The sequence below is a fragment of the Talpa europaea genome (genome assembly GCF_964194135.1).
Source record: "Talpa europaea genome assembly, chromosome: 1".
In the NCBI taxonomy this organism is placed as follows: domain Eukaryota; kingdom Metazoa; phylum Chordata; class Mammalia; order Eulipotyphla; family Talpidae; genus Talpa; species Talpa europaea.
Genome location: NC_140073.1, coordinates 48413206 through 48424530, shown reverse-complemented (window position 1 = coordinate 48424530; position 11325 = coordinate 48413206). Strand labels below are relative to the sequence as shown.

The 11325-nt window shown below is 53.7% G+C and overlaps 1 protein-coding gene across 1 annotated transcript in view; it reads left to right on the top strand.

Moving 5' to 3' along the window:
• Window positions 1–429: 429 nt before the first annotated feature.
• The window catches only part of LOC311181611 (guanylate cyclase D-like), a gene marked incomplete at both ends in the record, with an annotated part of 34566 nt that continues 23670 nt past the window's right edge, over window positions 430–11325 (top strand). Inside the window, 6 exons of the mRNA XM_084250057.1 lie at window positions 430–1051; window positions 5048–5343; window positions 7020–7374; window positions 9377–9461; window positions 10116–10212; window positions 10297–10425. Coding sequence (XP_084106183.1) covers window positions 430–1051; window positions 5048–5343; window positions 7020–7374; window positions 9377–9461; window positions 10116–10212; window positions 10297–10425 — 1584 coding nt within the window. The remainder of the gene's footprint in view (window positions 1052–5047; window positions 5344–7019; window positions 7375–9376; window positions 9462–10115; window positions 10213–10296; window positions 10426–11325) is intronic.

The window sequence follows — 11325 nt, the reverse complement described above, 5'->3', positions numbered from 1 at the left end:
AAACTTCAGAGATTAGTCTAGGGCCACAGTGTGGCAAGCAGCAAGCCGGCCTGGGCAGCTCTGATTGCGGATCCCACATCCCAGCCCAGGGCATGACGGGTTGTGAACCAGTCCTGAGGGGGAAGTGTTAGAGTCCTGAAGCTGGGGATCTTCAGACATCATGGATTCCACCCCCTCATTTACCAATAAGGAGGCTGAGCTTCTGGGAACGGGTGGCTGCCTCAAAAATCACGTAGGAAGTGTTGTCAGAAAATGTTAGAAAGCAAATCTTGTTCTTATCTCCCTTTCCCAGGATGGCAGGGGTGCTTGTACCCTGAAGGTTGGTACCAGATGCTACAGCGTGGGAAGATCTGCCCTCCCTGCCAGGGCCTGTGGGGGTCCAATCTTCATCATCCTAGGGCAGTTTCTTTTCTGCCATTCTTCTCCGTGATGCCTTGGGGCACCCTCCTCTGGGTTGGCTTCCTCCCTGATCTGGCCCTGGGGGCTGGGACCTTCACCATCGGGGTGCTGGGTCCCTGGGACTGTGATCCCATCTTCGCCCAGGCCTTCCCCAGTGCGGCTGCCCAGCTGGCTGTGGACCGAGTCAATCAGGACTCATCACTGGTGCTGGACTCACAGTTGGCCTCCGTGGTCCTTCCCACAGACTGTGACACTCCTCATGCCCTGGCAACATTCCTGACCCACAGGAGCACTGTAGCTGCCTTTGTGGGCCCTGTCAATCCTGGTTACTGCCCAGCAGCAGCCCTGCTGGCCCAAGACTGGGGCAAGACTCTCTTCTCCTGGGCATGTGGGGCTCTGGAAGGAGGGGGTGAGCTGGTGTCCACCTTGCCTTCAGCTGCCCATGTGTTGCTGTCCATCATGAGACACTTTGGTTGGGCTCGAGTGGCCATTGTGTCCTCCCACCAGGACATTTGGGTGGCCACCGCCCAGCAGGTGGCCATGACTCTCAGGATGCATGGGTTGCCTGTGGGGCTGGTGACCTCTCTGGGACCTGGGGAGCAGGGGACCACAGAGGTCCTGAAACAGCTCTGCAGTGTGGATGGCCTGAAAAGTAAGTGTATGCGGGTCCTTCCCCTGTGGGAAGCTTGGACTTCCTATGACTGACTACACAAGGCATGGGACCAAGCTCTTGGCAATGACCCTACATTTAACCTCCCAGCAGCTTTGTGAGCTAGTCCTGCTGAGGTGTGTACTATACCTTATAGCTCAAGGAAGTAATGTGTCCAAGTCACACACCTGGCAAGTGGTGCCAGAGCCAGATTTTGAGCTCTGATTCTTGCATTGGCTATAGAGTGGGAGCTGAGAGCTTTTTTGGTTCTTGCTTGGTACAGTGAGGTAAATGAGGATCAGCGTACCCCAGGAAGGGAGTTAGAGCCAATGTTTATTTTATTTCTTGGAATTAGAGTTGTAATATTCATGGACTTGTTTTTTTTGTTGTTGTTGTTTATTTTATTTTTTTTTAATAGAGGCATGTTTTATTTATTTATTTGTTTGTTTGTTTGTTTGTTTATACATGCACTGGGTACAGTCAGAAGCGCGGGAGGGTGAGAGAATTCACCAGAGCCAGAGCGGGGAGCAGAGCAGGCAGAAGGACCGAAGTACACTGCTGAGGGGAGCAGCGGGAGGCAGGAGAGGTCTGCGCGCCATGTGGGACCCTCCTCCGGTGGCCGGGGAGCAGCCGGGGATTGAACCAGCGCCGCAGAGGCCGCGGGCAGCTTCGCAACCCAGCGCTCTACCGCTGCACCACAGGGGAGGCCCTCATGGACTTGTTGATTGATCAATTGACTACTCACATTTCTCAAGACCCACCCCCCAATCCTATGCAGGGTTGCATGGGTAAACAAGACAGAAATGGTGACTGGTCTCTCTAAGGGGGAAATGTTTAATGGGCAAGCGGGTGCATAGCAGGTGCTTATGATGGAGAAGTCAAAGCCACCCCAGGGAGCAGAGACTTGGAGAAGTGGAGAAGGCCTGGCGCCAGGCCTGTGGGATCTGGAAGGCTTCTTGGAGAAGGTGACATTCCAACTGTCTTCAAGGGAGTAATTAACCAGGGAGAGGAGTGGTGGGCAGAGTGTAGGGGAGAGGTAGTACCTGAAAGATAAAAGGGACCTTAGGTTTCATCTAGATTTGGGTTTTTCAGACTGTGGGTTGTGGCCCAGTTGAGTTTAGAAGCCAATTTAATGAATCAAGAATAGCATCACACATACAAAAAAAAAAAAAAAGAAAGAAAGAAAAAAAGGGAATAGAAGAAGATAAAGAGGACTAGGATTGCGAGGAATGGAAGAAAACAGAAACAGCAGGAGTGCCTGTGAGTGTGCATCGCATGCAGGAGCAGGGAAACCTGTCCTGTGAAACTTCCCTTCAGTTTGTGGGGACACTCAAGCTTGAAGTACTCACTCCGGGAGCACACGAGGGCAAAAGCGTTTTGTACTGTTGGCTGCTGACAGCACATTTGAAAGACACTGACACCAGACGGCATGTTCTATATTTGAGGAAATCGAGGCCAGCGCCAGCAAGGAGGGGCAGGCTGAGCAGCCTCTGAGCTGGTGTTAGGTTAGGGCATCAGAGCCAAGTGAGAATGAGGCACGACCCAGGTGTGCCCTCTGCACCCCTAGGAATGGCGCCTCACTTCTCTGAGCCCTGAGCTGCAATGAGGATAACGAAATCCCCTTTACAGGGTCACAGGAAGGTGTGTGTGGCCAAGTGCGTTGTAAACACTTTGTTCAACCAAGTCGCAGGGCACTGTGCCTGCCCCTGGCCCAGCTCTGGGGACACGAGGGGTGGGGGGAGCTGAAGTCTGTCAGGATAGATGTCCACACAGGGCACAGAGGAGCCCATGGGGCTGGGGGTGGGGAGGGATTCACAGAGGAGGTAACATAAGGTTGAGCCCGAAATGAGAAGGCAGAGGGGCAGCAAGGGCAGAGGGATGGTGATAGCATGTTCACGACGAGAATGAATAGACCGCTCTGTGTCTGTGGGTAGCGGGGGTGGGGGAAGCTGCAACAGACTCCCTTTCTACCCCATTCCAGCCATAGTGCTGGTTCACAGGAGCCTCGAGGCAGAGTGGTTATGGACACATTTTTTTGGAGTCAGATGACCAGAGACCCACTTCGGCCTCTACCTTCTCAGCTGTGTGACCTCTCTGTGCAATAGTTTCCTCAACAATGACCTGCAGTTACTGAAAGCTCCTTCCTCAGAGTGTGAAATGAGACAGGCTACTGCAGATAAAGGGCTTTGAACAGTGCCCAGCATACACAGAGCGCACAGCTCACAATCAGTGCCCTCCCAGGAACCTGTCAGTCACTTCCTCCCACTTGTGGGGATCAGCTCCTCCTTGTGGCCAAATGCAGAACAGTGCCTCCGGCTCCCAGGAGAATGTTGGGTTTTGGTGGGAAAGACAGAAACCCAGAGACAGAGGAAGCCTGAATTTATTTCCGCCCTACCCTCAACAAAGGCCGGGACTCCAGGCTAGACTTCTACATGAGGAGAGATCCTCAGGCTCCAACAAAGAGCCCCTTGGCTTTCCTTGTTGGCTTTGCTTTCCTGAAATTTCTGGAGAAAGGGGCTGGCCACTTTTTGGTTGGAGCTGTAGATCTGGTCAGGACCCATGATTCAGAAGACCCATGCCTTGGGCAGGGGCTCCCTTCTGTCTCGGGCGTCTGGGTCTGAAATTGGCTGTCATATCACTGAGCACCTATTTCTCTGACTAAAGCAAAGGGGAAGGTTTTCATGTCTGCTTAGGCCTTGAGACACCACCAGGGCCACAGAGATTGCAAACCGATGATGAATAGATAAACAAAACACGGTCTATCTACACAGGGGAATAGCATGCTGCCAGGAAAGGGAATGACATTCTGCTCCAGCTACTCCATGGCTGAGCCTGGAGCACATTATGTGGAGTGCAAGAAGCCAGTCATAAATGACCACATACTGCAGGATTCCACTTGTGGAATCATGAAAGGTCCAGAATTAGCAAATCCACAGAGACAGAAAGTTGATTGGTGGTGAGCTAGGGCTAGGGAAAGAGAAGATTGGGGAGGGACTGCTAAGAGGAAAGCGCTTCCTTTGGGGTGATGAAAATGTTCTAGAATTAAACAGTGCTATTAAATAGAATTAAATAGTTTCACAGCTTTGTGAATATACAAAAACCACTCAACTGAATGCTTTTTAAAAAAGATTTATTTATTTTTATACAAGAACTGAGGTACAGGCCAGTGGTGTGGGAGGGTGAGAGAATTCACCAGAGACAGAGCAGGGAGCAGAGCAGGCAGACGGCCCAAAAGACACTGCTGAGGGGAGAAGCAGACAAGACAGGAGAGGTCTGCCACACCATGGGGGTATGTCCCTGGCTGGCCGGGAGTTAAATCTGTGCTGCAGAGGCTGCGGACAGCTTCACAGCGCTGCGTTCAACCCACTGTGCCACCAGGGAGGCCCTGAATTGAATGCTTTTAATGGATGTGAGTTATCTCAATTTTTAAGAAAACTCTAAATACTGTGAACCAGCCTGCCCAGGTTCAAATGGGAGACAGCCTGCCCAGTTTCAAATGCTGAGTTTCCTAGGATGGTGATTAACATATCCTGGGGGGTGACTCCTAGCCTCTCTGCACCTCAGCTGACAGTAGTTCATGATAAACATACTTCCCAGTGCTGTCATAATACGGAAAGACTAAATGTTTGCAAAAGTAATTCAGGATAACACATAGCAAGTTGTCGATAAATCTCAGCAGTGGTCAGGGCCAGGGGATGGAGGGAGGGTGGGTCAAATGATTGGATGGGCAGCTAGAAGGATGTGTGAGCATGAAATACCATCAGTTGAAGGGAATTTTTTTTCTCACCGGGTTGAACCCTGATTTGGTGGCCATGGCTGTTATTGTTAGACAGGGAGCAGATGAGGGGAAATTTTGCTTTCCCCCAGATTGATGGGAGGCAGAGGGAAACTGTCAGCAGAGGGAGGGGGCAAACCTGAACATTCTGAGCAGCCCCCAGGGGCCAGACTCCAGGGCTTCAGGGCAGGCCTGCCAAGTGAGCCTGCCCCCTCTGTCTGCAGTCGTGGTGCTGTGCATGCACTCGGCGCTCCTGGGGGGCTCCGAGCAGACGGCCCTGTTGAGCCAAGCGTGGGCCCAGGGCCTGGCAGACGGGAGGCTGGTCTTCCTGCCCTACGACACCATGCTCTTCGCCTTGCCCTACCGCAACCACTCCTACCCAGCCCTGGGTGATGGCGGACCCCTGCAAGCAGTCTACGATGCTGTGCTCACCATCAGCCTGGAGTCCGTTCCTGCTGACAAGGCCTTCAAAGCTGCTGGGGTCAGCGCAGAGGAGGCTGCTTGCTGGGAGCCAGAGCAGGTAGGTCAGTGCAGACCTCCCACGGGCCCACACAGGTACGCATGTGCTCCTCACCTGCTCCAGGCTGCCTGGCTCCACTGTGGGCACATGGCCTGTCCCTTATTTGACAAAGTGCATGGTCCCAGAGTATAGTCTCTCTCTCTCTCTCTCTCCTTCCTTCTTATTGCCCATATTCACTCTTTTGACCTGCCTCATCATTTTTTCTGTTATGTCTCTCTTGCTTCTATTTTTCTACCTCCAACTCATTGCTCTAATTCCCATCTACTCTTTCTCTTGCAAACATTCTTCTTCTTTCTCTGAATTTTGAGCAAAATGTGAAGATCAGACAGAGACTGTTGGGGGGGTGGGAGGGAGGGAGGCTTTCTGAAGTCACTGCTGGGCATGTGAAGGGGGAATGGTGTGTGGCTGCTGGCTCAGTTGGCTTGGGGCTCAGCTGCTTGAGTCTCCTTCGGGGTGTCTGCTTCCTGGTGACAAGTAGACCAGTGTCTGGAGTTGGTGACAGGCATGCAGATGCTGGTGGGAGGCCATTCAAATAGTCATTTATCTGATAAATGGCCCTCATGTGCTACTGTGCCTGTCTCGGTCATGGCGATGGACAAGACTTATCTGACCTTCAAGGAACTTCTATTCTATTGGGGGAAACAGACCGTGTAACATGAAAACCAAGTTCAAATAGTAATAATGTGCTAAGAAAATACAACAGGATAGAGTGATTAGAGTGGCTGGGGTGGACATCGAGAAAGAGCGTACACAGAGAGACCCGGTCTGGGGAAGTGGCACCGGAGCAGAGCGCTGAACGGTAGCGGCAACAGGCAGGCTGTGGATGGACAGTTACCCAGCTGGAAATGGCAAGTGCAAAGGCCCTGAGGCAGCATGAGCTCCAATGGCCCCAGGAACAGGCAGAACGGAGTATGGAGCGGCTGGGCTCTCAAGCGTAGGGGTGAGAGGAGCTGGAGATAAACTTGGGCCCTCACTACGAGAGGCACTCAAGCCAGGATGAGGAATCGGAACTTTTCAAAGGTGAAATGAGAAACACCATAATTATTTTTTTTAATTATTTGGTTTATTTATTTATTTTTTAAATCACTTTGCTTGCTTCACGGGGAGGGCCAGATTGAGCCAGGAGGACCTTAGGAGGCTCTTGTGTGGTCCAGGGGACCCACTAGAGGGGCTGGCTGGCACCCAGGTGTGGGCACAGAGGCCGTGGGAAGACAGTGGGTTAGGAGTAAATTCTGAAAAAGAAAGCAGTAAAAAGCTTGATGGTGAACTGGAGGACAGAAAGAAAGGTGTGGGGAATCATGCGGGAGCTTGCAACACTGTTCAGGTGGTAGATCCATTTCCTAAAATGTGGGAGGAGTGGGGTTTGATAGATAGAACCAGACAGAACCTCTAGAAGCAGAACTTCTTATTCGGACATATTAGGTTGATGTGATAGGCCTGGGGACATCAGATCTGGTGGTGGTGGTGCTTGTCATGATGGTGGTGGCCATGGGGACTGTGAGGCTGCTGAGGGGAGCTGAGGTAATGGAGGGACTGAAGAGAGGACTGTATTGGGGTAAGGAGAAGGAAAAGGGGAAGTAATCCAAATATTTGCTGCTGGCAGGTGTTCAGAACTCAGAGATGTCTGGAAATCTGTGCCATGGAATTATGGGGTTAAAGAATCCTCTCTTCCTTAGGTGTCCCCCCTCTTTGGAACCATCTATGATGCCGTGGTGCTGCTGGCCCATGCCCTAAACCGCTCTGAGAGCCGTGGGACGGGGCTCTCAGGGGCCCACTTAGGGGACCACATAAGGACTCTGGATGTGGCTGGCTGTGGCCAGAGGATTCGGATGGATGAGAAGGGCAGGAGGCTGGCTCAGTACGTGATCTTGGACACAGATGGTCAAGGAAGCCAGCTGGTCCCCACCCACATCCTGGACACAGGCACATGGCAAGTGCAGCCGCTGGGCAGGGCCATACACTTTCCTGGCGGCGTCCCACCGGCCAGAGACTCCAAATGCTGGTTTGACCCCAACACATTATGCATGAGAGGTAATTCATCATTCATCCATCTACCCATCTGTCCATCATCCATCCATCCATCATCCATCCACCCATTCATCCCTTTCTCCATTTGTCTATCTGTCCATCCATCCATCCACCCACCCATCCATCCATCCATCCATCCATCCATCCATCCATCCATCCATCCGGCTATTGGTCCATCCATGCACCATCCATTCTTTAAGCCTCTGCATGTGACAGTCTTATATAGGATCAAGAAAAGATACAAAGAAGAGACTTGACACTCTGTTGAAAAGACTAAACCAACCATTGCAAAGTGCCAGGAAAGCCTGGCAAGTCCTCCCCTCAGCTGAGCAGGGCTAGAGCATTTGCTGCAGGTGCCCCCATCTCCTGGTCTCCTAAACCACACAGCAGCCTTGTGACAAGGCCATTGCCCTCTGCAGGACCCAGCAGAAAACTGAAGCTCTGAAAAGTTTGGTGACTTGCCTAAGGTCACACAGCTGAGGTTACTCCATTCCCAAATCTACTGACTACAAGTGCAGAATTTCTCTTATTTTATGACCACAGGGAAGTGAGACATTATTCTGATGCCTAAACTTGTATCCATCCCAGAGTTTCAGCCCCGATGAAACTGTACCCACAGACTCGTGCTTAGATATGCAAAGCTAAACACACACATTAGTGTGCGAACAAGTGTCCACATCCTGAGGTGCACCTGCTTACAGCTCTGTTGGTGGGTGAACTCAGGGTTGACCAGTCTTCCCTTTGTCCCTGCCCTGCCCCAAACCTCACCTCTCCTCGCCCTTCCTACAAGGGCACCCCAGCATGGCCTCCTGCTTGTGGCCCTGCCCAGAGTGGTCACGGTGGACCTCTCCACGCACTGCCCCAGACCCCGCCCTTGGTCTTCCTTCTGCTCTGCTCTCCCTTGAATGCACCAGGCGCGCTCCTGCTTCAGAACTTTTGTGCTGGCCTCTCCCTAAGCCCGGAATGTTCTCTCACCACATGTGCACGCGTGTTCCCTCACCTCCTCCCGATCTGTACTCAACGCTTCCTTCCGAGGGCCTTGGGTGAGAGACAGGGCGCTGCAGTGATGGGACGCCAGAGCAAAACCACGGGGTCAGCCACTCATCCGCCTGTTTCCTCCTCTGCAAAATTGTGAGCATGGCCATAGCGCCCTCCAGTGGTCGTTTCCAGGAATAACGGCGTTGGTGTGCAAGCCCCGTAGACCAGGGGCTGGGTGCAGCACAATGCACCCCAGCGTGATAATAAGTACTGCCAGGCTTGCGCTGCTGTTATTATCATGTGGACAAACTCAGTTGGGGCCCTCAGCAGGGGCAAAGAGAACAGCGCTCCCCTTCTGAAGCCCAGAGGGCATGGTCCTCTTCCAAGAACAGGGCCTGGCATCTTACCATTCTGCCAGCCCAGACAGATGCCAGGGCTGCCCAAGCAAAGTAGACCCCAGCAGCCTCCTTCATCCTAGCCTGACGTGACGGCTGGAGATTTGGATTCAGGATAAGGAGGGCTCGCGGAGTGAGTGGCGGGGGAGCTGGCCCCCAAAGCAGGCAGCGCGTGGCCCACGGGGGACACGCAAGATGGACAGAGACATTTTTATTCAGCACCTGCTCTGTCCAGGTTCTGTTTTAGGTGCCAGGGATACCAGATGAAAGAGGCCGCGCCCTGCCGCCAGCTGTCTTAGTCCAGTGAGAACGCGCCAGAGGTGCCGGCAGGGAGAAGGCCACCGTGTGGTCAGGACTGTAGTGGAGTCTGAGCAGGGCATGAGGGGCCCTGGGGCAGGGCACTGAGGCGAGCACTGGACACAGTGCTGGGACCCAAGGCCTGCGCGTGGTGAGCGGCCACGGACACAAGTTCCCAGCCTAGGGCCATTTTGAGCCTCACCCCTGGTGAGGGAGCGGCAGGGTTTGTCCCTATTTCCTAGGCAGCCCTAAGAAGTCAGGGCAGGAACGGAGTGAGGGGTATCCTTTCTGTGTCATTACTGTTGGGGCTCACGTTTGCCCTGCTTCCCCCGCAGGTTTGCAGCCCCCCGGCAGTCTCCTCTCTCTGGTCCTGGCCTGTGGCTTGTTACTCGCAGGTGGAGCCCTCACTTGCCTTATGAGGTAAGACCTTGTCTGCACCTGAGCCTCGCTCTTGTCCCCCACCCCACACACCCCACAGGGTCTCTCCGCAGGTTGCACAGCCCTGGCAATCTCAAAGGGTTTTCCTTCTTTGTCTCCCATGACAGCCCACACTCCTGTCCACCCTAGAGCCTCGGGTCGGGGCTTTAAGCCATGCCAAGACCATGGGGCCTCCTGAGGATGTCCATTTGGGACCTGAGGAAGAAAGAAACTTGGGCTCTCACATGAGATGGTCCCTTCCTGAGCTTTAGGCTGTGCATCTGTATATGGGGGCTCAGCCAGGATGACCCCCTGGGACCATCCTTCAGTTTTGAAAATTCTTCCTGGGATCTGAGGTCCTCTGTGTCCCTAAGACTTTCATCACTTCCAGGAGGAGGCAGCTCTGGCTGCCCTGTGAGACCTCCAGGCAACTTTGGAACATGAGGCTAGGAACCAGCAGATACCTCAGGCTGGGGGCGCCAGCTCAGAGCTGGGGCCAAGGGGCTCTTTGGAGGCAGGACCCAAAGGCAACTTCTCAGTGCAGCTGGGACTGCTGGGAAAACAGCACAGAAAACAGAGAGAGGGTGGGGAGAGCTTAAACTGAGTGGGTGGTCACTTTCACGCCATCCTCTGCCCTGCGCTTTCTCTCGCCTACAGATGGGGCATCCAGCAGCTGCGACTGGTGCGGGGCCCCCATCGGATCCTGCTGACAGCTGAGGAGCTCACCTTCATCCATCGGCCTCTGAGCAGACGGGTGGGTGGGGGAGGCACTGGGCTGGGTGGGCAGGCCAAGAACTGAGGCCTAGTCCAGGCTCTTGACCATGCCTGGCCCCTACAGAAGCTGCATGTGGACAGTGTGAGTGAATCAAGAAGTGTGGCAGATGGAGGAAGCCTGAGGTCAGTGGCCCAGGGGTCATCAAGGAGCTTGCCAGCCCCTCAGGAGCCCACCAGTGTGGCCCTGTACCAGGTAAGGGCCTCTACCACTGCCATGCCCAGGCCTGGGAACCATAGCCAGTGTGGGAAAAGCCTTGGAACCCTCTCCTTTCTGGCCTCTGTGTGCCCTTCTCCGATTACAGACTGGGAAACTGAGGCTTGAAGCAGGGCAGTGACTGTCCTGGGCCCCAGAGCAAGGAGGTGGCAGGGCACGAAGTAAGAAGCAGGACTTGTATCTTCCAGTCTACTGCGGTTCATGGTCTGACCTGGGGCAACACAGGCTTTGCCTGTGTGATCCATACCAGGGCCTCTCTCAGCATGGAGTCCAGCCTAGGTCACCCTCCTGTCTGCTTTGTCAAGAGGCCATGGAACCTAGGCACCCCGGATCCTGCTGTGTGGGGACAGCACCCAGCCCAGCCCAGCCCCTGGGCCAAGGCTGGACCACTGGCTGGCAGGGAAGCTGGAAGGTGAGAGATTAGACCAGCACAATTCTCACCTTGCTAGGACATGGCACTTTCTCAGGTGCTATGGTTCTCAGATTCTACAACTCACTACTCACTGAAGCCCTGATTCTCAGGGGCGATGAGCAGGGCTGAATTGTTTCCACAGGAAGTGTCATGAAGTTCTTGCCTTTTACCCCACCTCCCCGGGGAATGTCATCTTTTTTCTTATTTCTTTTTTTGTTCTGCTCAAAGGAGGCTTTAATATTGCACAAAGCATGTTCTGTCTGCTTCTCTGAGTTAGCTGACAGGCTTTGAATGAGGCTGAGGAGGCATCACCCATCGGTGACAAGGGGAGAAGGAGCTATGGGCACTGCCCACTCTGGGCCAGGCTGGGCAAGGAAAGGGTCCCCGCCTGAGGTCCCTGCCTCTCCCACCCTCCCCCCTGTCCTACCCTTGAGCCACTTCACCGGGTTTGGGTGTCTGGTTGTTAG